Below are 25,315 nucleotides of genomic sequence, written 5' to 3' on the forward strand. Positions count from 1 at the left end.
TATGCCCAAGCCTTCACTCACTGCCCTGCCTTTCCTGCCAGGCTGGCCAAGAACCTGTGCTTAAAACACAGCCCTCCCATGTGTTACACCACCAAGGGAGCCAGCAGCTGGCTACACAATTCCAGTGGTCATGTGCCCAGGCAGTTTGGGACTGTTTCTCTCGATTAAATGAATAAAGTGGCTTTCCAATCCTAGCTTTAGTGTCTGCGAGCTCGTTGGTGTCAGCACAATGCTGACCCACTCTGGGGGTGCTGTTATCTCAGGCTTTTGAGCCAGGACAGCTCAGGGCCAGACCATGACCCCTGGCTATCCTCCAAAACTATGCCTATCCACGTTGGAGATGTGGGAGATGGCCAGCTGACCTCTAGGCTGAGAAAGCGCACACCTGCCTCAACTATATGGGAGTTGAATCGGCCCTACCGAAGGGAAAGTCTCTGTATGTAGAGGCCCTTATCCTGACACAAACTGCTCTCCTACACCATCTGGAACTCGAACCAGCCCCACCTAAGAGCAGGTGTCTTTACCTAGAGGCCCCTATCCCAACACATACCACTCACCTGCATGCTCTGTTGGTACTGCATCTGCAGAGAACCTTGGGCAGAGGTGGAAACATCCAGTCCAGATCCTCCCTCCACTCGCTGAGAAATGAAGTTGTTCAAAGACCTCAGGGTGGACAGGACGGTGGTATTCTCCCCCAGGTCTTCCATGGCCACTTCCCTTCTGGAGGAAAGCAAGGCAAGGGTCACAGGAAGCCTTTTCATGAGCCATCAGCTCTGCCAGCTGCCCAGTCAGGGGGACCTTCGGGCAGTCCCACTCCCCTAATGCTCTCTCAGAGCCCTTATAATATTCCAGTGTCCGTAACCACATTCTTTGGAGTTCACTGGGAGCCCACACTGCCAATTTCTCAGAGAAGAAACGAAGGCATAAAAGTACAACACGCCACCAAGCTGCTGACCTGCACACCAGGAGGATAGACAGACGGCTCCCAAGATAAGGTGCTCAACAATCAGGTGGCACGTCTCCCACATAAGCAATCACAAAAAGCCTAGCTTCTGGGAATTAGAAACAAAGCACACAATGGTGGCAGTAAGGATGACAACCACAGCAACGCTAATTACAGGATAACAAAGACGTTAGTAAGTGTCACTACTATTTCAGCCACAGGCACCACACAGAAAGGCACCTGATGTTCACTGGGCACCAGGACTTCCTGAACCTGTCTCCTCATCTGTACACTGAGGATCCCACTTTTCAAAGTTGTGAGGATTGTAAGGGCCCAAAAGAAGTCTCCAAATGGCAGACGGCACAGCTATTGCCGCGGAGTCTATCACTTTGCTTGTAATTTAACATATGACACGGCAATCATCACAATAGGCAGATGAATGAAACCTTCTTACACATTCTTCTAGAGATGATAGAAAACGAGGCTCCAAAAGTTACAGAACCTAGACTGGAACCTGGGTCTGTCTGGCTCTAAAGGTCGAGCGCACTCCACAGGCCACTGTGTGAAGGGCCGAGGACACGCAGAAGCAAAGAACACGCATCCCCAGCCCTGCGCTGATTCCAGCCTCACACCAGGCCGTCTACCAGTCAGAAGGTGTGGAAGTGTCCTAGGCAGAGTTAACAGCCAAAAGGTGTGAATTCCTACAGGTGCATACTGTGTTCCCCTGAGGAAAGCAGCCAGCTCTCACTGATTTCCCCTAAGTATTAGACTGAAGGCACCTGCCCCCAAAAAAGGTGAAGAATCTTGGTTTGATTCTGCATTTCACACTTAACAAGAAACTTGGCCTTGGGCACGAAGAGCCCTTGTCTTCTGTAGGCCATCGTTTCCACCCCTGCACAACACAGCTGTTCTACCTCTCCTTCATACTACAAATGGAAAATGGGCTAGAAGACAGACCGGGGAGGGGCACTCACAGTGCTGTGAGCCTCCCTGAGAGACACAGGCCCACGTGGAGCCAGGCAGCAGCGCTCTGCTCTGGAAGGCAAATCCTCCCGTTTGACCAGGACCATACTTTCCATCCCATGATGGGAAATTTAGGCAATACACCCTCTTCTCAAGAGCTGATGCACTTAATACAACAGAATGAAAAGCACACGTCCATTTTCACCTGCCTGGAGCTAAACCACTCCATAAGGCAAGCGATAAGGTGAAAGCTCAAACTCCATGCTCTCTATCAAAGACACTCACTTCCAGGAGTCTAGTCGCTGAACGTGAACTGCTCTCAACGGAACCCCTGAGCTGGGAGTCAGAGCACACTGCCTCTCGACTGCCCTCCTTGGCAAAAGGACACCCGAGGGCACCTACAGAAATTGCGAGGATGCTCCCCACCCGGCAACACCACTTCACACCGCCACGGGCACTTGCGCTCCACCCGGCAACACCACTTCACACCGCCACGGGCACTTGCGCTCCACCCGGCAACACCACTTCACACCGCCACGGGCACTTGCGCTGGCCTAAGTTCACCACCCGTTTGACTGCTTTCTCCTAACTTAGGCAACTCCCACGCTGCTCAAGTGAAGACATGCGGGCGACAGTGCTGTAAACTCGAAAGGGCGGGACTGGGGGAAGGGCTCCTCTCTCTGCACTGGGCCGTCTGGGGGCGGCGGGGGAGGGGGGGTGCGCCTTCTTCCCGGAGGCCGGGCGGTGAAGCACCTCTCCTCCGTGGCCGCCTCCGCCCCGGCCCTCGCTCGCCCCCCGAACCCTGGCCATTTCCATTTGCTCCTTTCGGAGAGGAAGCGTTGGGGGGCTGCACGGGACGCGCCCAGGCTCGGAGGACAGAGCACGGAGCGGAGGGGCGCGCCGGCAGGGACCCCGGCCCCGGTGAGCACGCGGACAGACAGTGGACACGCCGGTAACAGCCCCAGGGCCGGGGTCTAAGAAGGAAGGGGGGACGCCGAGGGGGCGCCGTCTCAGAGCCCCAGGGCAGGGGGCGGCGCCCGCACCCAGACCCGGCGGGCTGCCCCAGCCTCTTCTTCGCCCGAACCCCGCCGATTCGGCTCAGCACCCGCCCCCAAGCCCAGCCCGGTACCCCTCCCAGGACCCCGGCCGCTCACCTAGACGCCTCAGCCTCCGTGCCGCCGTCGCCGCTGCTCAGATCTCCCTCTTTTACGCCCGCGTATCGCGAGACGTACGCCTGCGCTCTCGCGAGACCTGGGCGGGGCAAGCCGTAAAACTCCGGGCCCGCGCACCAACGGGTCCTGGGGCCTTCGTGTTCGCCCCCATAGCCACCCACCCGCAGGAGACCCCGCTCGGAGAGGACTGGGAACCAAAGGCCAGCCCGTGGGACTATCTTCGTGGCCCAGGCCTCTGCGGGTCAGGCTTCCACTGGGCGGCTGCCTGGCACCGTATTGTGGGAACAGCACCGGCCAACGGTGGCCTCGCAGGGCCAAACTTTCCAGCCCGCCGGACTAGTCCGCAGATTTTGCCCCTACAGTATTTGCCTGAATGAATGCCTTTTTTACTTTCCCCTGGCCCTCTAAAACAACGCGAAAAACCGGTCTACTAAGCTACCCTCCCAGCGCCCTGTGAGCTGTCGGGGCGCGATGCCGTCGTCTGGGTCCCAGTTCTCCAGGGCGCAAGGGCAGAGCGGGGCGAGGTCAGCCCACAGCCAGCAGATCCCTCCTGGAACCACAGCAACCTGCGTCCACTAACGGGTCTCACCGGCCCCTCCTCCTCCCCTCCCCCTGCTAAGCGTCCGAGGGTCTGCACCGAATTCCCTTCCAGAGAATAAAACACAAGGTTTTGTGGCCGGAAGGAAACGGGATGGGGAGGTGCAAGCAGGACAGGAGGCTCTCTGGGCTACATTAGCGGGCTGCGAGCGCAAATAAAACAAAATTTTAGAAGTCGGGCCTGCAGCCTACTTCAGTGATCTGGACTACCCTAGGACCCTATGGAGATTCCTGGGTATCTATTCTTTCCCCCAGCGATCCTTCGGATTTGTGAACTAAAACTGCTGCCTGCCGTATCAGTAAATAAAAGACGTTCCGGTCACCAGCCACTACAGCCACCCCCGATGGTGAGACCAGGGAACTCGGGATGGAAACAGCATGCCCGCCGTCAGACACTGCAGCCACCACCTCACCGCCCCGCCACCCCAACGGCACACCGAAGAAACTCAGGAAGAGAAAACATAGGACGCTGGCCCCAGAGAGCTGAGGTGCACATCAAAGAAATGATTTCAGTGACCCCCGACTCCGGCATCTTCCCAAACGTAGAAAAGCACTAAATTCCTTAACTTGAGATGTCTTGCTTTTCTTTTGTTAACTGTGATCATTTGATATTCCAACTACCTGGTCTTTGCTGCTAAAACTCCTATAGATCCTGGCTCCCCCCTTGCCGCTTCGGAGCCATCTCCGAGTTATCTGAGATGCTGCGTTCGGGCTTAAGTCCTCTGTCTTGTCCGCCGAATAAAACATAACTCTCAGCTCCCAGGTGGCGCGCGCTTTCTTCGGTCCGCGCATTTAATCACCATTACAATCAATAAACTCTTCTTAAGAGATGAGCACACCTCCAGGAAATGGCTTTGAAGAAATTAATTTTTCAAAGGATGGACTTAAAAGCACGGAATTCCATAAAGTAATACGGCCTGTATTGTCTCGTAAAGCTGCGTCGCGTTCCCGGAAGAGCATAAGGAAACAAACGCACACACCGCCTCCCCGCTCGCTCCGGCGCACTTACTGTAAGTCTCTGGAGGCCGGAGTATGACGGCAACAGTCCCAGCGAAAAGCGAAGCACACCCACCCCGTGCATAATTCATACCAAACGTCTTCCCTGATTGTTCTGAGAACTCTCACTGCTTGAAGAATGGATGTATTTCCAGATCACTCGCCAGAGAGATGGACACAAATGCCCAGACTGAAACTTCAGATTTTTTCTACATTACGCGGTAAACCCAAAATAACACCAGGAAACCTGTGGGTTGTTTTGGAGCAAGGGTGGAAGCCTGTTGCTCTGTAACATACTAACGTGGGTATGAAGAGAAAGTTACATAAAGGTGTCCGTGTGTATGTTTCTCTGCCTCCTAGTGTTTTTTGTTTGTTTGGTTTGGTTTTTTTTGCGGTACGCGGGCCTCCCACTGCTGTGGCCTCTCCCGTTGCGGAGCACGGGCTCAGCGGCCATGGCTCACGGGCCCAGCTGCTCCGCAGCATGTGGGATCTTCCCGAACCGGGACACGAACCCATGTCCCCTGCATCGGCAGGCGGACTCTCAACCACTGCGCCACCAGGGAAACCCGACTGCCAGTGTTTTTATCCTTCCCTCAGTCTGCCTTCCCATCCTTTAATCTTTGCCTATCTCTTCCTCTTCACAAATCATGTTATAGAGACTTTTTTTAGCATATGTCTTGGACACTGAATATAGGTTTGTCATATCTTTTGGGCTTAAAAAAAGGTCCCCCATTTGTCCTGCCCGCTGCATCCGAGATCAGGCTCGGATCTCCCCAGCCACACTTCAGGAAAGGGCTCAAGCTACATTTGCAGTGAAAAAGAACCAGAAACAGCAGAAGAAACTCTCATTCCTTCACAGACCTTCCCCCTTCCCTCTTCGGTACTGTGTGGCCAAGAGGTACACCTCTGATGATTCCTTCCTGCTGGCTTCAGGTTTTACAGTCCTTGTTTTCTGGAATTCCTCTGTCAGTCTCTTCTGTAACCGATGGCTTTGACTTCCAGCCCAGGTTTTACACAGCAATGTTCCCCCAGGGTGCAGGACTTCTGGAGCCATGTCCAGAAGGGACAAGCACAGGCTGATGAGCCTGTCGTGGTCGAGGCCCCGGATCCCTGTGGCGTTGGGTGCCATGTCACTCAGAATCACATCTGCTCTCCCAGCAGGAAGCAGTTCTCGGATTCTCTGCAAGGTTCTTGGGTCAGTCACATCGGCAGGGCACAGAAAAGTTGCTCCTTCCAGGGGGGACACGTGAAGGAGATCTACCCCAAGCACAGAGCCAACAGGAGCACTGGGATCTAAGGAAGAAACGGTGACTGTGCTTATTTACACCCTGAATCTTCCCACAAACAATAAATGCAACAAAATAATAAAATAGAAACAAAAAGTCAGGACCGAGGAAAAGAGCTAATGTGCAAATATGTGGACACAAGCCTTTCCCCACTTTCTGTACATCCTACAAAAACACGTGGTGGGGAGTGGTGGTCCTTCTACCTCTGAGGAAACTGAGGCCCAGAGAGGAAAAGTGACTGTCCCAGGGGACAGGCAGACCAGGGGCCACACCCTGGGCCCTGACACCGTCTGATTTCATTGCACTCCCTGAGCCTTGCGGTCCATGAAAGGGCTTTTATCTCTGAGTGCTCTTTTTGACAAACTGAAACAGAAAATGACACACCAGTATACAAAGTGCCTCTGGATTAAATCAACAAATCCATTCTGCAGTTTAATCCAATTTCTTTCAATGCAGAAACTAGCAGAAACAAGCTAAGAGAGGGGGGAAACCGACAAATGCAAAATAAGGTAAAAAAATTTGATACCCTGCCCATATTTGAGTGATGCCAGTGGTGAAAGAAAAAGATGTTATTGTTTCACCTCACCTGAAACAAGATTTCCTGCCCGCACGGCCGCTGCACCCAGGCTCCACCTGCCTTCCCTTCCCTTCCCGTTCCAAGCTCCCCTCTTCACAAGCCCTGGGGGCCCCTCCCTGCACCACCCCTACACGCCGGGCTCCCTACATGCCAGGGTAGATACAGGCTAGATACATGAAGGGAACAGACTCTTTTGTAGCTCACTCGGCTTGGTAAAAATCCTGCTCCACGGGTGAGGGGGCGGGGCGTTTTACCTTGATCTAAAGATTGGAAGTCCAGGTATTCTGCAGGATACCTCATTTTTCAAAGGCAAAAGCTCTCCATTTTCAGCCCTGGCTAGTGGGACATCTCTCGTTCCATTTTATACACTTCTGGTGTCTCCTTTAACGTCCCACATACTACAGCCCCAGGAAGTGTCCTCTAAAGGCAAATGGCTTTGGTTCCACTTTTGCAACTTCTGGGAGTAAAAGAACCAAACCATTTGATCCATACACTCTTTGCTTCTGCCACCTCTCCTACAAGTTAAACTTCGGCATTTTCCTGCTTCTACTGAAGAGAAATTAGGGGGACAGGAACCACTAAAATCAGTTGTTAGGAAGTCTGTGGATAGACTCAGTGGTGGGAAAAGGAACAGAAGTTTCTGACTCATTCATTCACTTAGCTGATAAATACTAAGCTCAAAAGAAATTTTTTTAACTGTTTTTAAGGTGTCTGGGAGAGATCTTTGTGAACTTCACATGTGTCATAATGCCAGTGCATGTGGTACCCTCAGACTTCACAGCAGGAAATACAAGTGGTAAGGATCGTGACCACAGCACTGCACACCCAAAAGCAACCTTGGTGCCCAAGATGGGGAGACTGTAAACACCAACAGTACGACCGTTATCTGGAATACCACGCAGCTGTTTCAAAGGATGGCACAGTTTCCTGCCTTGCATAGTTAGTTGATCTATTAGTGAGAGGAAACTTTTTTATATAGACGATCTTAGTCAAAACCCCTAAATGTAAAACAGATAAAAGCTAAGTCCCTCAAGTTGAGCCGAAGTGGGGAATCCAGAGCCACGAGGGCCCCCCCCGGGCAGCCCCAGGAGCACCTCCAGGAAACACAGGGCTTCAAGGACCAGGACCTGGAAACCCCTGAGGTTGACTCAGTTGTACTGTCATGGAAAGACATCAATATATCAGTCAGCCAAAAATATATATATATATCTCTGTTGAGGCTCCAAATCAGCAACAGAGGTACGGGACGTACACCAGTATATTAGTCTACACACTACTGTGGTGTGATGTGAGGTGATTTTCACTTTCATTATCCCTTTCTACCCTGTCTCTCATTCTGAAAATGTCAGTGTTGTATCGTTCCTCCTGAACAACCACGCAGAAGCGTGTGCCTTCACGGGGTGGCTCAGCTGCTCTGCATCCCCTGGCAGAGGGCAGCGCCTGCGTCTAAACCACGGTGGTCGGGAGGCCCCACCTGTGCCTGCAGCGTTGACACTCTGCACAGCCACCTGGCTCCACGCGCCGGGAGCGGCGCCGCAGTCTAACACCCGGAGGCCCGGCCGCAGAATCCGGTGCCTCTCGTTCACCTCCAGGAGCTTGAAGGCACTTCGACACCTGTAACTCTCCACCTTCGCAGCCTTCACAAACGGGTCCCTCAAATGCCGCATCAGCCACAGGTGCTCAGCGCCCGTCCGGCCCTTGAAGCAACTCCCACTGGTGTGGAACTTTTGTCGCTGAAAGGAAGCCCACACCAGCTTCGAGGACCTGGTGAGGAAAAGGGAGCAAGCAGGTTGGCATTGCAAAGACCAGCAGGTCAGGAGCTCGCAGGCTCAATCCGCACGTTTTCAGAGATGGGACAGTGCGGCCCAAGAGGGAGAGGTGACTTGACGAGGCCCCACAGCCGGAAAGAAGGTGTGACGGGCTGAACCGTATCCCCCCGAAGCCTCTACGGTCAAGTCCCAACCCCCAGCACCTCAAGAGGTGGCTGGTCTTTAAATGAGGTAATTAAGGTAAAATGAGGTCACATGGGTGGGCTCTAATCCCATATGACTGGTGTCCTTGTAAGAAGAAGTTAGGACACAGACACACACAGTGAAAACCACATGAAGACACTGGGAGAAGGTGGCCGTCTCCAAGTCGAGATGTCCCAGGAAGCACCCCTGCTGACACCTTGATTTCAGATTTCCAGCCTCCAGACACTGAGCCAGAAACTTCTGCTCTGTAAGTCGCCCGTCTTGGGTGCTGGCTTATGGCAGCCGGACCAAGCTCCTCCGGCAGGCCTCTCCCCTTCAGCCCAAAGGTGTTTTTTTCCCTCCTGAAGTTTTCTTCAGGAAGACTCAAACGGTAATGGTAGTCACCTTGTTTGTGTCAACCAAAGTTTTCCCAAGACTGGTTAAAAATGCTGATAAAATTACTGAAAGTAACATTCTTTCCCAGCGGATAGAAATTTCCACTGTGCTTTGAGAAACTCTGAGAAAACCCCGTGAGGACAGTTCCTTCCCTTGCTTAGTTCCATGGCTTTGGCGGCCAGTACAGGGTCTGACTGGCCTGTCACATTTCTTAAAAAACCTGAACTCACCCCGTGTGTGAACGCAGCGCAATTTCCAAGCCTCTTAGGGGAAGTGGGGCGGTTAACATCTTACCGACTGCGAGTTAGCCACGCCTCCATTCATGTGAGTCTCAGAACAACCCGACAAAGGAAGCTCTGCGTCCTTTCTTCTGATGAAAAAGGCTGCCATTAGCCCCATGGCTAGCAGCCAAAAGTTCCTTCAGCATGAAAACATGGTGACAAGATTTGGAGACAATAACGTGAGAACTGCTGCCTTTAAAAGGCGTAAAGAGTCTCGAGGAAAGAGGACACAGGGTGGTCCTGGGCGCCAGAACTAATCCCACCGGTCAGCGGAGGCGTGGAAAGCGGAGTTACACGCCCCGAGCCCACCTGATCTGGGCAGCGGGCCTCCAGCCCCATCCCACGGCCTGGATTCAGCCACGTGGGCCTCTCACCTCTGGTACGCAGGCTTCAGGCCTGCGGAGCTCTACACAGCTTCACCTCCACCCGCGGCGCCCCCCCACCCGCCCCTCCCTTCCTAAAGCCCCCTCCAGCTCTCCGCCTGCCCGCCCCTCCCCGCGAGCCTTCGCCGACCGTCGGCTTCGTGCTGGCAGGTCTCCCCTAGTCACCTCGTCGGGGCTGACCCTCTCCAGGCCTGGAAGAGGTGGGCTCTGCGCCCCTTTTCGGACCGGAAACCTGGGGCAGGCCGCTGGCCACTCCGCCTCCCGCAGGCATGCAGTAGGTGCTCCACAAATGCCGGCTGAGCGCCAGCCGCCCCGCTCACCGACCGCCCCGCTCACCGACGGCCCCGCTCACCTGGCCATGAACGCCGACCCCCTCCAGCTGCCGCCACCGGAAGTGCCGGCCTCACTTCCGGTCCTACGCCACGCCCCCGGAAGCGGCGCGCGGGTTGGAAAGGCGCGTGCAGAGCCCGGGAGCGGGTGAGTCCGGGAGCGGGTGAGAACGGCAGTGCAGCCACGGGAGACGGGCCTGCGACTTGCCGGGGAGCGCTGGTGGGCGGGGGCGGCTGGAGACCCAGCACAGACAAGGCCCCAGACACGGGAGTCCGAGCCTGGCGCTCGACTGTGCGTTGTCTTTAAACTCCAGTCGCGGGCCTCGGTGTACAGGCGACCCCGCTGAGAGGCCACCCGGCTGACACGGGGCGCTGCCCGACCCCTGACTTTAGGCGGGCTCTCTGGGGACCCGTCTGATGGCAGAACCAAGAGCTGTAGCCAACTAGACTTCAACGTGCGGTAGACGCAGGTTGCGGTAGACGCAGGTTTGGGTACCGGCTCCGGTGTTTGATTTGGGGTCAAACGTAGCCTCTCTGAGCTTCAGTTTCCTTGGCTGAAAATGGAAAAGGTAACTGTCAGCTCACACAGTTGTTGGGTCTGTTAAAGCGGATAATTTTGGGGAAGTATATAATCGGTGCCTAATCACTGACAGCTGACAGTTCTAGCAGCAGCAGCAGCAGCCCAATTACCTTAGGAAGCCAGGGATTGGGACACGAACAGGTCGGGGACATGACAAAGTCCGCAGACTAAAGGGAGGCTGGACCACAGAGACCCACCTCTCCTGCCTGGCCTACCGCCAGCACCAGGACCCAGGCCTAGGGCCCTTTTCTCAGACACTGTAACTTCCCAGGAGGATCGCTGGTCCTGAATCCTGCATCTCGTCCAGTGTGGGCCCCAGACTGGGGTGGGGATGGATCGACAGCTGACTTGGTCCTGCTCTTCCAGCATTTCTCCAGCAGTGGCCGACATCACCCTCCGAGTCTTTCTCTGGACCACACAAACCCATTCGAGAAGGAGAGGCCCTTGGGCTCCAGCACCAGGTCCCAGAGCAGCAACAGTTGTGAGCAGAGTGTGAAAACCTGTCACAGGAGTGGGGACTATCCACTGTCAGGGGCCATGCATTTCTTGGGAATCTGGGGGTCTGCTTTTGCAGAGAGGCAGAAACCAGAACACAGTAGGCCAGAAGAAGGCCCCGTAATGAGAAGGCCAAGGCCAAAAGCCAGACGCAAGAACCGCTGGGTAAACTGCAGGGTTCTCTTGGTGCCCGGTGGGCTCGGGCCCTGGACACAGGAGCAGGGACAGCCCTGTGCCGAGGAGTGGGGAGGGGAAGGGATGGGCCGTCATCTGACCTGCTGCATCAGCCCGGTAAGCGAAGGGCCTGGGCACTGATGCCCCTGGGTTCTGGGGGCCAGGCCTCTGTCTGCCCCAGAAAACCTACTACATGTGACAGAGCTGGGACGTTGCCTCTCCGTGCCTGGCAGAGCACATTTCCTGTCCACCCGGCCCCTGGCCACCGCAATACACACGCTTCCGTCCACACCCAGGTCAAGCTGACCCAACCCCTTGCCTTCCCTGCAGAACCAAGGGCACCATGTGTGCCTCGAGGCTCTGCACCTTGGTGCTCGTGCTGCAGCCTCAGCGAGTCCTCCTGGGCATGAAGAAACGAGGCTTCGGGGCCGGCCGGTGGAACGGCTTCGGAGGCAAAGTTCAAGAAGGAGAGACCATCGAGGATGGAGCCAAGAGGTGAGGGGCGGGGCAGGCCTGACCGCAGAACCAGCTCCCGCAGGCGACAAGGATTCGGGCTGGAGAGCCAGGCCGCTGATTTGACCACTTAGAGCCACGCGACCTGGAGCCCAGACCGAATCCTTGAGCCTCGGTTTCTTCATTTGCAAAGTGGGGATAATAACGGTACCTACCTCTTAGGACTGTTGTGAAGATTAAGTGAGAAAATAAACATAAGGGACTGAGCGAGGCCTGGCACATGGTCCGTGCTCAGTACACATTAGCTGCTGCTCTGCAGTCGTGGTTTTTAGGACATTTGGGAAGCTGCTGTGCAGTGGTTTGGGTAGAAGAATCCTGGCTTCCTCTTTCTAGCCAAGGGACTGGCCAGTCACTGGGCTCCTTCGTTTGTTCAGGGGAACTGGTGATGAGCGTGTCTGGGAGCTTCCGCACACAGTCTCAGTTCTTCCTTGACACACTCACTTTCACATGGGAAGAACCGAAGCCCAGAGAGGTTGAGCAGTGTGCCCGAGATCACACAGGCCTCCAGACCGCAGCCCCTTTGCCTTCCTGCCCCTCGCAGGCTTGTGTGGATAAATCCAGCCTCCTGTGTCATCCACTGAGCCCCACGCGGTCTGGCCTCGCCCCCTCGCTCCCATCCCTGCCCCCCCGGACACCCCAAGCTGTCATTGCCCACCCACTCTTCCTGGCTCCTCCTCTGGCTGACCCCTCCTCCGCCTTCACATTGGAGAAGGTGCCCCTCCCCCAGCTCTTCTCCATAGACCTCTGGACTTCCTTCACAGAACCGCCACCTTTCTGATCACACCGAATTACGCCCTCTGTCCGTCGTGAGGCCAGGACTGAAGACCTTTTATAAGTCAAGTTTGTATTGAAGTATAAAGTACATGTAGGAAAACGCCAGTCTCCATCAGGGAAGTTTTAAGAAATGGGTCCATCATTTAACCAGCACGTAGATCAAGAAATGGGGCTGGAGGGTGGACCCCGCCCCCAGGGGGCAGCCTGCACCCTGACTTCTGTCCCAGGTGACGGTCTGGCCCATTCAGAAATACCCTGTGGGAAGAGCCTCGCAGCTGTGGCTTCTTCCTGGTATTATGTCTGCACGTGGCAGCGGTCCAGTCCGGTTTATGAACACACTGCAGCCTGCTCATCCCGGGCGTGGGCTTTCGGGCCGTTTCCGGGTTGGCGTTGCAAGTGATGTAGCTGTGGACGGTCCTGTACGGTCCTTCCGGTGGATGCTGCCCTCGAGAATTCGAGGTGTTCCGCCTTAGCACATACCGCCAAACAGTTCTGCTCATTTAAAGTCCCGCCACCGGCGTGTGAGGTCCGCTTTCTCCAAATCCTCAGCGCCACCTGGCATCTTCTGTCCTTTCCATCTCAGCCATCCCGGCAGGTGTGGTGATACCTTGTGGCGGTTTTACTGTGTTTGCCCCAGTGACTAATGACATTGAGCCACCTGCTCAGCGTCCGAGGGCCCCTGGCGTTAAACTCGGTGCAGCTGAGCAGATGCCGTGCTGGGCCCTGCAGTCTGCCCTCCAGACACTCGCTGCACCGCCAGAAGGCACTGGAGCGGTGGCCCCGTGACCCCCAGCCTCACTCCTGTGCCGACCTCCCCACAGATCGCAGAGCCGTCCTGAGATCGCTGCCTTTCTGTTGTCGCTCAGGCTTGCTCACTGCTTTAGCATCAGGGTCTCAGTTACCCTCTTAGAACCTCGTGATTCGTTGCCCGTCGGAGGCCTCGTCCAGCAGGTGGGGCTGTGGAGGGCGCTTCCTCCCAGGCCGCCCTGAGCTCCGTTTTGATACCCGGGCGCCCTTGAGGGCACACTCAGCCCCTGCAGGCAGCGTGCCCCACTGGGGGACATCCTCTCCGCAGCCACGGGGCACTAAGGGTCTCCATGCTCTGCCCGGGGGACCTTCCTTTAGGCAGGGTTGGCCTTACCCTGAGACTGAGGCCAGAAGTGCACCACCCAGGGCCCACACCGCGCGCCTGATGCAGACCCGTCTGCCCGTGACCGCATGGTACCACGCTGGCGCCCAGGGCCTGTGGGTCAGCTCCGGGCAGCTCTCTCCAGGAGCCCCGCGGCCTCTCCCCAGGGTTCCAGCCTGGGTGTAGGATGGAGCCAGGTGTCAGGACCACCCCGACAAAGGACGGTTGAGCCCCTGCAGGGGGGATCGGGACGGGTGGCAGGTTCTAATGCACGGGGCGCAGGCTGAGACCCACCCCAGGGCCCTGGGACTCCAGCAGCAACAGGGCTTCGCCCACTTTGGGGATGACCCAGCCGTCAGCCCCGGCCCCTAGGGCAGCTCTGGCCTCTTTCCGTGCACGTGCGTGGGGCTGCTCCTTAGGCCCCAGGTCCTGGCTGTCCTGCCCTGACGAGCGAGGTCACGGCAGCCTTGGGGGTATCTGGTGCACTGCGCTTTGGGGTCCCAGGGTGGGCCCCACTTCAACGGCTGGGTTAACGTGCCAGCAGACTCAGGTGGCCGGGAGACTGGTTGTCCCTTCCTCTGTGCTGGATGTCCTTGGGGGGAAGCCATCTGAGCACCAAGGAAGATGTATCCTTCCTCTGGGGGGTTGCAGGGAGTTGCAGGCACCTGGGGACCCAGGGTGCCTCACAGCCAGGTTTCAGCTTCGGGCGTGGAGCACGCCCACCTTTCTGGCCAGCACCCACAGAGCACTGTGTTAGAGAACTCTGGAAGGCCGTGCGGCCGGCGGGCCCCCAAGCTGCACCGCGGGCTCCGGACCGCAGGGCCCCCATGTCCCCCGCCGTGTGGGGAACATCCCAGAGATGCAGTCAGACACGTCAGCAAAACTGCATCAGTGTCACCCCCGGCTGCCTGGTTATCCCAGCCCGAAACAAGCTCAGCTCTGCCTGCGAGGACATTATTGACATTTCATACACTGCCGTGGACTCCCAGAAGATGAGCCAAAATTAGTCAAAACGTTAAATCAGCAGGTGACGGTTTTAAAATGCGCTCGCCAGCCTGCTGCCAGAGGTAGGGCGGGCCCTGCCGAAGGCTTCTGTTACATTTAATTGGGGAGCCATTTCCACCCTCGCAAGTGAAAACACACGTTCATTTTTTAGGTCGTGTCTAATTTTAATTAACCATCTCAATGAATAAATTCCAGCTTCCAGAGCATCACCTGGGCTGCATCTGAATGGCAGCAAATGGATACAGTTCCTCTCTGGGCCTCACGGGAAGGTTAGGGCAGATTCCAAGCTCAATAAGGCGTCCATTTAAATAAGACCGTTTAACCCAACACACGTGTCTAACAAACACTGGTTTCCCTGACTCCTCATTACAGGCAACAGGAAGTAATTATGCATTGCGTTCCTAACATAACTCAGAGATCAAAGCTTAAAAAGACCTTTTTTTAAGCTACCACTCTAAATAGGTATAATTAGAATGTTTTTACAGCAACAAAAATAAATACAGGGCAGTAGGGAAGTGAGACTCTAGCAGGAGACACGGGTGCTGAGCTTCACGGGTGCAGGGCTGGTGGGGTCCCCAGAGTCCCGAGCACAGCAGAACATCCAGAAAGCGCTTGCCAAGGATGGAACGAGACGCAGGATGACGGCGGCGGCGCCGCCGGTGGGGTGAAAGGCTGGTGGCAGACGGTGTGTACGAGGATGCTTATCACAGCGGGTTTCGTGATGAGCAAGGTGGGTCTTCTATTCTATGATACACAACAGCCGAGAAGCTGGCTGAATTCCTTGAAGTGTAGGACGTGGCTCTGCAGTGTTGTGTGAAAAGCACAGGTACAAGGTACGGGCGGCATGTGTGCAGTTCTTAAAAGGGATGCACAAAGGAGAAAGACCCCAAGGGGAAACTGCAGTGGTAGCAAGGGTTCTTGCTGGGTGAGGAGTCTCTGTGTGTTTGCTAGACTGTCTACAATGAATATGTAGCTTGGGGAAGCATTGTTAAATTGAGGGGGGGGATCCCGGTTCTCGTGAATCGCCCGGCACTTGTGCACTCAGGTGGGGAGATCAGCCCCCTGACCCCTTCCTACAAGCACAGGTGGTGGAGCTGGGGGAAAGGGTCCTGAGAAGTGGGGACACAGCGAGACAGGCCCAAAGCTCATCCCCTACCATCAAGCGCGGCTGAGGTGAGCTGGCTGGGGTGGGGCCTGTCTCCTTGGTGAAACAGGAGTTAAAACAGCCCCTTCTCTGGAGAAGAGACAGTAGAAACCTGCAGTCTGCTCCTGAGCTCTGTGCGGGGACAGGACAGGGCAGGAGGACTTTGGCTCAGGGCCGGGTTCCGGGGGCTGCAGCCCGCAGAGCACCACGCACACGTGACGGCCTCAGGGAGAGCCAAGCAGGACAGGTGGGGTCCCCTGGCTCTAGCAGTGGCCTCCCGTGGGACCTCCGAGCAGCTGAGCTGGGCCAGGCCTGACCTGCCACGTGGTGCGCCCAGGGTGCTCAATTACAGAGGTCTGGCTGCCCCTAAACAGCGGTCCCCAAACCCGAGCCCTTGGCCACATGTACACACTCCGCCCCTCCATCCTCCCAGCACCATTCTCGGGTGCCGCGTGGGCGCCTTGCGTTAACTGTCACCTTATGTCCGGGTGTGTCCATCCGCCTCTGCCCACAGGGAGCTGCAGGAAGAGAGCGGTCTGACCGTGGACGCGCTGCAGAAGGTGGGCCAGATCGTGTTTGAGTTCGTGGGCGACCCCGAGCTGATGGACATGCACATCTTCTGCACAGACAGTGTCCACGGGACACCAGTGGAGAGCGAAGGTGAGTCTCTGGGCTCGTCCCTTCACCGCCGGTGAGGGAGGCAGGTGATGAGCGGCACAGCAGCCCTCCCCTCCCCCAGGGGCAGGTGCTGAAACACACCAGCACCAGAGCCTCCCTACTCTTCTGTAAGATAAGGGATACAGTCACAAGGATTAAATATGAAAGTATGTCAAATTCCTCACACAGAATAACTCAGTAATTCCTCACAAAAAGTCAGTTTAAAATCTGGATTGAACATCGATGACAGTTCCTTTTCACTGACTTCAGAAATGCGCCCCCAGTGGTTCCAACTGGACCAGATCCCCTTCGCTGACATGTGGCCCGATGACAGCTACTGGTTTCCCCTCCTGCTTCAGAAGAAGAAGTTCCACGGCTACTTCAAGTTCCAGAGTCACGACACCATCCTGGACTACAAGCTTCGCGAGGTGGACACAGTCTAGGACAGAGCTGAGCTCGTCCCTCGGGCCATGAGCACCCCTGCCCAGCCACGCCGAGGCTCCAGGCTCAGCACACCGGCCGGGCCTCCAGTCTGTCTGGCGCATGATTGGATGGAAAGGAAAATAAACCTCTTTTACTTTTTCAGCATTCCTCACCGGGCCTCACGAAGTCCCATCCTCGGGGAGCTGCCAGACGTGCCTGGCTGTGACCTGCACCACCGAACAGAGATGGGGGAAAGAGACACAGGCGCAAAAGGGGAGGGGACGGCGTTTCGGACGTCCCACGGGGGAGAACTGGTGTGGGAGGCCCGGCATAGGTGTGCATGGGGCCGCAGGATCCCGGGGGTGGGCTAGAGGCCGTGTTCTCCTCTCACCACCCCCCTTATGGGGAAACCGAGGCGCGGTCAGGGCCCAGGGCTCCAACCCCCGTCTAATGTACCATCACTTGGTCGCCCTCCCTCCCCCAAGACAGGCTGATTTCATCCTGGTTTCTGACCCTGGAGAGGGGGCTGGGGGGTACCAACCACTCACACAAAAACTTCACAACTTGACCCGACTTTTATAAACACGTTTAATGATAGTTGTTCATGTAAGTTCAGTGATAAAAATCTCGGAACGTAGCTCGTTTGTAAACAATTCCAGTTAACTGGGTGTGATGGTCATTGATCCCTGCAGCCGTATAAAGTGCTTCATACATAACCAGACTCAACGCAAAGCAAGAGGAAAGGCCTAAGATACCGAACCGTCCTGACCTCCGGCAGCCCGAGCCCCGGGTCCCCATGGCAGCCTGCCTTGGCCACGCCCTCCCTCGTCCCCACTCTGCGTCTTCGCACCGAGTCAGCTGGACGCAGGCTGGAGGGGCGTGGCCTGAAGGCGCACGCCTCGGGCCAGGCCAAGGCAGTGGTGAGCCACACTCAGCCCTAACGGGACGGGAGCGGCCGAAGGGCTCCCATCGGGAAGACGGAACCGGACGTCCTTTCACGGGGCTGTGACAGGCTCTCCCGGGCACGAGGAGAGCTCGGACGCAGAGGTGTGCGTGGCCCACCTTGGAGCTGGGGCAGCCTCTCCTCCCCCTCCCCGAGCGAACACTGAGCAGGAAACCCTGCCCGCCGAGCCTGGGAACCCAGCGGCAGCCCAGGTGGAGGGCGGACGGGGAGCTTTGTGGAAAAGGTGCCTCTGCGCCCCCAGCTGCCACACGAGGGGGACACGGTCACTCCAGCATCTTCCCACTGACCCCTTTCCAGCACCTGGGGTGGGGGGAGCGGGTGGACCAGAAAGTGCCCTGCAGGTGAGCCTCTGAGGAAGAGCGAGGCCAGGCCTCCAACCAAGAACGTGCTCCTGGTTTCCACGCGGGAGCCAGTCCCGCCAGGAGGATTCTCTCCTGGAAAGTGCATCTGATGTCTTTGGTGTCAGAGATCTCCCTGGTGACCCGTGTGGGGAGGGCAAGCCTCAACCTGACCGGGAAGACGCTCCCCACCCTCCATGCCGCTGTGCCACCACCCACCACGCGGCCAGGGCGTCTCCCCGCTCTCCGCTGTCCCGTGGCCTCGTGTCCCTCACCACCCACGGACAGACCTCGGGGGGGAGCAGCCACCACCGCGGGGCCAGGACAGCAGAGGCCGGTGGTCAACGCTCCACGGCTCGAGCGTACACAGCACCTGGGGACCAACCTGCCGGGCAGCACAGAGCCACCCAAAGTGGTTGGGAGCCCGTTTCTCCACAGAGGGATCAAACGCAGAAGCAGCCCACAACGGGGCACATGGCACAGGCGGCCCCTGCTGGCCAGGCTCCGGGGGCGCACCACCCCTCTGCTCGTCCTCCAGGAGACCGGCCAGCCCGGCACCGGAAGGCACACGTTGGCTGCCGTGGGGCTCCGGCGGGTGGGGTGCAGCCGGCCTCCCCACACGCCTGAACCCACGTGTGGGTGAGCCCAGGCCCCGGTGGGCACACTCACTTTGCCCTGGACTGTAACGTGTGTCAGCTCACCAGGGAAGCCTGCCTGTCACCCAGAGCCTCTGTGTCCCACGTGCGTGCCTCACACCAAGGGCAAACCCCTAGAACCCCCAGGCTCGTGTTGCAGGAAGGCAGGGACCTCAGAGACCCTCGGTGCAGTCGGCCTCCTCCAGCGCCCTCCCAAGCCAGTGAGAACCGTGAAGGACGGGGGGCACTTACACAACAGGGGCTCAGGGCAGGACACACCCAGCCCCAGGCGGACATAAGCCCACCCGGCTCCAGACCGCCGCCCCCTCAGAGCAGGCTCTGGGCTGGCAAGCGTGGCAGGGAGGCTGGAAGGAGGGTTCCTGCTGCCCCAAAGAAGCGAAGTCGGTGTAACAGAGGGTTACCAGAGCGACGCAGATCCCCCCGCAGAGCCCACTGCCCTGCCAGCCTCGACGCTCACGGCGTGGCCTCCCAAGAACAGCCGGGCAGCCGCCTGCACCTGCAGAGACGGCGGGAGCATCGGCTCACGGACCTCCAGACGCTTTGGTCCCCGCTTTGTCCTCCGCACCTCAGACCGCCGGGCACACGACAGGGTCACAGTGTGAGCGTGCACACGTGTGCGTGCCATGGAGGGAGGGACACAGACACCAGGGCCGCCAGGCTCACAGTTTGGGCCCAGGGACCCTCGGGCCCCCGCTCGCATGGCCAGGGCTATCTGCGGGCCGCAGCGGAAGGTCTCGCTGGCCAGTTCCGTGTCGGACACGGCCACCGCCGTCCGACGGCAGCACGCCGGCCGCGGGGACGGTCCTGCCCCGTCTCCCCGCTCAGCTATTCCAGAACCCTCCCGACTGTTCTAGCACATGGGCCCCAGCACACGCCCCCCTGCACGATCTGCTGTGTGCAAACCATCCCTCTGTGGGTCCTGGGAGAAAACCGTTCCGGGGACTCTCAACACTCTCGCCACCAGATTGACGGGCCACGGTGTGCTTCGGGAGGGCCAGGCAGGGTCGAGGGCAACCGGGACAGACCCCGTGTGGCCGCGGCTTCCGTGGACGCCCGGAGGCCTAGCGCGTGTCCTCGGCCTTGCTCCCCGCGAGGGGAGGGGAGCCACGGCCACTGGGACCCGGCCCCACCCTGCCCGGGCATCAGCTCTTCCACGAGGGGCTGCAGCCCAACGCTGGGCCCCCTCGGGGTCGGGGCAGCCACCACGTGAAGGGAATTAAACAGGAACACACCATTTGGAAAGAAGTTTTAGTGAGGGCGCCGGAGCTGCCGCCCACATCCTCCCGGCACTAGTGAGGAGACAGGCCGTCCTGCGGGGACCTCGGTGGGCTTGGGGCGCCGTGCGGTCCAGCGAAGAGGCACTGTAGCTTGGGCTGCAGGTCATTCCACACCTTGCTCATCTGGAGGAGGAAGGGGAAGCGCGGGGTGAGGAGATGGAGGCCGCCTGTGGCCTGACGCACCAGCTCTCTCCTCCTAAAATGCTCACGGAGAGAGGAGACGCCCGTGCAGCCACGCCAGCGCATGTGTCACCTCCCCCAGAGCTCCCAGAGTGGGGGCGGGCCGGCCTTCCCATCCGCATCGCGGCCCAGCGCTCCGAACACCCCTCCACAGACCAGCCCAGGTAAGGGCAGACCTGCAACCAAAGGTCATGGTGGCCGTGCCACCACCCCTGCACGGGGACAGAAAGGCACGGGTCTGCTCGACGTAACAAATGTTATCACGGGGTTGCTCCCTCTGACAGGTCTGCAGGTGCCGGCCTTCTGGGCGGCTCAGAGGCCAAGACAACGTCCACCAGAGGAACACAGAGATGGGCAAAGCGAGAGCAGGGCGGCTGCCACCACAGCTCCCGGCCCCAGGCGTCTGCGAGGAAGGAGGCTGAGCAGCGAGGCCTGTGTCCAAGGCCAGCACTGGGGCAGCGGGGCTCGCGTCACAACAGGAAGCAGCGTGGCCCTGGGAACGTGCGGCGGGAGCAGAGCCTAGTCCCCGAGTTTCGAGACCGGGGCACTCACGAGTCACCCACAGCGGAGAAATCCAGGATCGCATCAGGAAATGTCCCCACTGGCCACCCGGACCTGCCCGTGAGGTCTCACCAGCGTACAGCCCTACCTCCCCCAGCGCTGCTGCTGCCTTGGCCACACCTGCAGGTCCTACACTGTGCCCGAGGGCACCCTGGGCACCCCAGCGAACTCCAGGGGCACCACGAACTATGAGAAACGCTCAAGGGAAACTCAGCATTTGTCACAGGCTACATGGACCACTGCTCTGACGCTGTCTGGAGCTAAGAACGTAAGAAACAGAACCATTAAAACGGTACTTTGGCCTCGGGCTGCTGTGAAAAGTCACTGAGGCACTAAGAGAAAGTAAAGAAACTTCTGTCTCAGGCGGGCAACATTTCTCACTCATGCCCGACTCCCCTGGCGTCCCACTGAAAGCACAGACCCTTGAGTCCCAGGCCCAGCGGTTCTGAAAGCAAGTCTGAGAGGGACCTGTACACTAACCACACGCTGACCAGACCCTCCAGACCGCTCTGGCCCGGCCACCTCCCGCCTGGACGCACCATCTCATGTCTTCTACCCCTGAATCCGCACACCCAGCCACCGCCCGGCACCGTTCCGAACTACAGGTCTGAGCTCCCTCCACGTGCTGCTCACAAAAGCCTGCCTGGCCCTCCGGGCAGGGTCGCCAGCTTCCCAGACTGCACCCCAGCCCACCCCCGGGGCCCCGCGTGGGACCCGTCCCCTCCAGCTGGCCGACCTGTTGGGATCTCCCACTCCTTTGGTGTCAGGGACGGCTGCGGGGCAGGTGTGTGCCCAGCAAGGCCACAGGACCTGGCACGGAACGACGACCAAGCAGCCCACTTCCACCAAATCCCCGAGCCGGTCTCGGAAGGCTGCAAGGGTCATGTTCTACGCCACTTGCCAGGTGGGGAAACTGGCGCAGAGCTTAAACAACCCAACCAAGGCCGTTCAGAGCTCAGAACTGGTGCACAGCTGGAAGCTGAGACAGCTAGGATGTGAGGTTCAGAGAGTCTGAGCCTACGCTACCTCCCCGCCCCCCGCCTGCGTATCAAAGAGCTAGACGCGGCGCCCGGCAGGTGTGTCCCTCACAGGAGGTGCCGGCGCCCCCAGAGCCGAGAAGGAGCCCAGGGTGGAGGGCGTCAGGGAGAAGGAGGGCGTCGGCTACCATGAGGCCAGCGAACGCAGAACCGGGCAGGGACCTTGCAAGTGTCCCTTCAGCCCTGGCCGCACACACACCCCAGGCTGCACCTGGGGGCAGTGGGCGAACAGCCACACCCAAGCCAGAGCCGTGGCTGAGCCCGGCCGTCCGCGCAGTCCGCAGGGCCCCCGGCCCGTCACGTCGCCTCTCAAGGGCTCAGCAGGGTTTGCACAGAAGTATCCCCATCTGCGGTCCCCCTGCACCTCCTCGCACCGACACCCGCTGTCTGCTCTCACTCCTGGGGGTTCCATGTGCTTTGCCTCTGACCTCTGTCTGGAACTCCTCCAGAAGCGAAGAAATGCTTCCTTTACGGTCCTGCTCTGCTCTCCCACCACCCCGCCCCCCGGGAGCCACAAGGACAACGTCAGGAGTATCATCGGCTACAACGGGACGAGCAGATTTGGACGGGAACGGTTCCGAGTCCTAGCTCACCCACTGCACTCATTTCCTAAGTAACTCTTCAAGGTCAGCCGCAGGGCTGCCGGACCTTCAAGGGCTGCTGCAGGACGAAGGGCGCTGGCCCGGACGGCCAGGTGTGTGTGGGGGACCCACCTCCTTGTGCCCTTGGATCTGGGAGCTGACGAAGGCCCCGAGGATGTGGGAGGTAAGGGGCAGGTAGACGTGGACCAGCTGCGTCTCCTGGTGCAGGCAGTACAGGGAGAAGTAGTTGCGAAGCTCCATCGTCTGGATCACGTTCTCCTGCTGCAGAGCAGACAGCCCCTCGCGACTGGCCCAGCACACGGTGGGAAGCAGGAGCACCAGGGCCCACACCCCGCCCCTCCTGAGCCCAGGGCCAGGCCCCCCACTCCGTGCAACACATCGGTCACACCGGCTCCGTCAGCCGGTACTCGGGCGTCAGCGTCCCAGCAGCTCAGGAAGCCGGGGGGGACGGCCCGGGGCCCGGCGGCAGGTGTGGGAAGGTACCCTCAGGCCCGCCCACCGCCCCGCAGGCGGGCCCAGGCCGCCCGGCCCACCTCCACGATGCGGGACTCCAGCTGCTCCACAGACTCGGGCTCGCGGTTCTGCACGGCGGCGCTCATCAGCTGCCTCTTCATCAGGCTGTACTTGTGCAGCGCCCGCTGGTGCTTGTGCAGCACGCCCTTCTCGTGCCGCTCACACAGGTCCTGCCGGGAGGACGTGGCACGTCAGCCCAGGAGGCGGGAGACACAGACGGCACCCGCTGCACGCGGCCTCCACGCCTGGGGGCGAGGACGGTGTTTCCTGCTTAGAAACAGCTCACACGCCCCCCGCTCACTCCACTCTCGGTGTTCGTGGAAGGGAGCGTCCAGCTGGGCCACCCAGGGCGAGCTGTGAGGGGGTCACGGTGCGAATCAGCAGCGCCAGAAACCCACGGGGAAACGACCAGCGCAGAGCGGGGACAGCCCTGGACCTCACACGCAGTGCTGACCGACCTCCAGAAGCCCGTGCGCCGCCAGCAGCAAGGTCAGTCTCCTAAAGGCCGACGCGCTGGCGTTTCCCCGGGGCCCTAACGTAGCCCCGATCACGATTCCTGTGGGAATACTAGCCACGGAGTCACAGGGCTGCAACTCCACTCACTGGCTGCTGCCCCACCCAGTAGAGGAACCCCTTCTAGAAACTTCCCCACCGGCGCTGGGCCAGCTCCCCCTGAGCTCAGCCCAAAGGATCCTCAGGGCTCACAGACGATCCATCCCGCCACCGATGGCTGGAAAGCCGCCCGCCCCGAGCTGAGGCCTGACTTCCCAGAACCTCCACACCCTAGAAGAGGCGGCTCCCAGCGGGCCAGCCCCTCGTGTGTTTATAAAGAGCGATGGCAGTCACACTCACACTCACGCGCACGCGCCCCTCGCTCTCACATCGGGGAAGCCAGACGCCTGCCCACAGCACCCTGCAGGACGCACACCCCCCTCCCCCGGGAGCTTGCAGGAGGCCCATCTGCACCCCGCAGCCCTGGCTTCAGGCTCTTTTTCCATGTCCCCCAGAGTCACACCCTTGAAAGGTCACAGCAGCCTTCTCAACAGCTCTGTCCCTGACCAAGCAGCAGCCGAGACTCACTTTATAGGACTGGAGCAAATCCAGGAAGAGGTTCAGTTTCTCCACCACGTCGTTCTCCTCCTGTTTGCCCTGGAAAACACACGGCAGGTGGGCCAACACCGACCGAGCACACAGGACCCAGAGCCAGGGGTGCACACCCACCACGGGCCTGGGCTGGCTCGGCCCCCAGAACCGCGGGCCAGCTGTGCAGGGGGCCCCGTCCACACGACAGCCCGCCAACGTGAGGCAGAAGCCTCAGAACCCGCAGGTGGACAAGAACAAGGGCCGGGTGCCCTGTGCCCACCTTGCATCCGCTCGCCTCCCTACCCGCCCAGCAGCCTGGCCGTCCGCAGACAGCGGGGCTGGGTTTAAACGGGCGAGCAAGTGGGAGGGATGCACCGGGGACAAGGGGAATCGCTGCGGTTCCAACGAAAGGGAGAGAAGCGCGGCCTGCGAGGGGCCGAGGGGAGGGTCTGCAGCTACGGGACTGAGTCTGAAGATTTGGGGGGGCGCGGACCCCACACACACCTCTGCACCCAGGTTGACGCGGGGGGCCCCACGGCGTCATGGGAGGGGGCTGTTCGCCGACTGGGTGTCCTGGTAACGACGGGGTGAAGCCCCGCTCCCGGAGTCACCCACCGCACCCACGAGGAGTGTAGCCCAGCGCCGCTCGCACGGACGAGCCACGTCCACACGGCCAACGGGCACCGATGCTCGGAGCCGCTCCCGGGCAGGAGGAGTCAGTGCCAAAGCCCTGGCTGGGCTGCTCTGGGCTCAGAGTTGGTGGCTGGAGACGAGGGAGGGCAGCATGAGGGAGAAGCGCGGTCTCTCCACCTCCTGCTCCAGGCACAGCAAACACGGGCCTGCAGGCCACCACGCACCCTCCCCCCGTCGCCACAGCAATGGTCAGGCTACGGTGGTTTCCAGGGAACCCCCCATGCTAGCTCTGTGGTCCCAGCCACGTGTGCTGGGGGGCTCTCGCACCCTCACATCCCTCAGCCACCAATACGCGTCAAGTCCCTTTTCCGGGTGCACTGAGCACCTCTCCCAAGTGCAGCACTGGCTCCTCCGGGAAACCAAGCCCCTTCTAAAACCTCTAGAGCTCCAGCCACGGCAGAGAATGAAAAGTTCACCCCATAAACCACACATCAGACTTGGTATGAGGAGGGTGCAGGCAGAAGAAATGAAGAGAAGTCCAAGGCCGATGGGGACACAAGCGCTGGACGGGAGCTGGGGGCTTCCACCCAAGCTGCAGCACCAGCTCAGGGGACCCTGGGCCCTCGGGCCCGCTGAGCCCAGAGGTTCCCAGCCATTCAATCCCGCACCCACAGTCAAGGTTCCAGCCAGTAAGGTGACAGG

At 59.1% G+C, this 25,315-nt stretch overlaps 4 protein-coding genes across 9 annotated transcripts in view; 1 reads left to right on the forward strand and 3 right to left on the reverse strand.

Moving 5' to 3' along the window:
• MAD1L1 (mitotic arrest deficient 1 like 1) overlaps positions 1–3,179 on the reverse strand; it is a 319,426-nt gene extending 316,247 nt beyond the window's left edge. Inside the window, exons 1-2 of the mRNA XM_030849542.3 lie at positions 3,061–3,179; positions 558–720 (exon numbers count right to left, since the gene is read on the reverse strand). Of these exons, the coding sequence (XP_030705402.1) occupies positions 558–707 (150 nt within the window). The 5' untranslated portion in view covers positions 708–720; positions 3,061–3,179. The remainder of the gene's footprint in view (positions 1–557; positions 721–3,060) is intronic.
• A 577-nt stretch (positions 3,180–3,756) lies between these two features.
• MRM2 (mitochondrial rRNA methyltransferase 2) lies at positions 3,757–9,967 on the reverse strand. 4 transcript variants are annotated; one of them, XM_060285823.2, is made up of 4 exons: positions 9,899–9,967; positions 9,177–9,300; positions 8,009–8,298; positions 3,757–5,964 (listed from the first exon to the last, which is right to left on the reverse strand). In XM_060285823.2, the coding sequence occupies exons 2-4, from the start codon at positions 9,200–9,202 to the stop codon at positions 5,525–5,527; spliced, it is 756 nt and encodes a 251-aa protein (XP_060141806.1). In that variant the 5' UTR covers positions 9,203–9,300; positions 9,899–9,967; the 3' UTR covers positions 3,757–5,524. The 4 variants fall into 4 exon arrangements, with proteins under 4 accessions (XP_060141806.1, XP_060141807.1, XP_030705417.1 ...); XM_060285824.2 differs by lacking the exon at positions 9,899–9,967 and adding an exon at positions 9,712–9,892; XM_030849557.3 differs by lacking the exon at positions 9,177–9,300 and having other exon boundaries at positions 9,899–9,942.
• NUDT1 (nudix hydrolase 1) lies at positions 9,965–17,427 on the forward strand. 2 transcript variants are annotated; one of them, XM_060285825.2, is made up of 5 exons: positions 9,999–10,023; positions 10,727–10,936; positions 11,455–11,619; positions 16,204–16,349; positions 16,617–17,427. In XM_060285825.2, exons 3-5 carry the CDS (start codon positions 11,468–11,470, stop codon positions 16,787–16,789), a joined length of 471 nt encoding a protein of 156 aa, XP_060141808.1. In that variant the 5' UTR covers positions 9,999–10,023; positions 10,727–10,936; positions 11,455–11,467; the 3' UTR covers positions 16,790–17,427. The 2 variants fall into 2 exon arrangements, with proteins under 2 accessions (XP_030705418.1, XP_060141808.1); XM_030849558.2 differs by lacking the exon at positions 10,727–10,936 and having other exon boundaries at positions 9,965–10,023.
• Positions 14,702–25,315, reverse strand: part of SNX8 (sorting nexin 8) — a 44,460-nt gene continuing 33,846 nt past the window's right edge. For both annotated transcript variants that reach the window (XM_030849553.2, XM_060285822.2), the window contains exons 8-11: positions 23,978–24,046; positions 22,918–23,067; positions 22,496–22,645; positions 14,702–20,127 (exon numbers count right to left, since the gene is read on the reverse strand). In XM_030849553.2, the coding sequence (XP_030705413.1) occupies positions 20,017–20,127; positions 22,496–22,645; positions 22,918–23,067; positions 23,978–24,046 (480 nt within the window). In that variant the 3' untranslated portion in view covers positions 14,702–20,016. The remainder of the gene's footprint in view (positions 20,128–22,495; positions 22,646–22,917; positions 23,068–23,977; positions 24,047–25,315) is intronic.

This window comes from Globicephala melas, chromosome 15 (genome assembly GCF_963455315.2).
Source record: "Globicephala melas chromosome 15, mGloMel1.2, whole genome shotgun sequence".
Lineage (NCBI taxonomy): Eukaryota > Metazoa > Chordata > Mammalia > Artiodactyla > Delphinidae > Globicephala > Globicephala melas.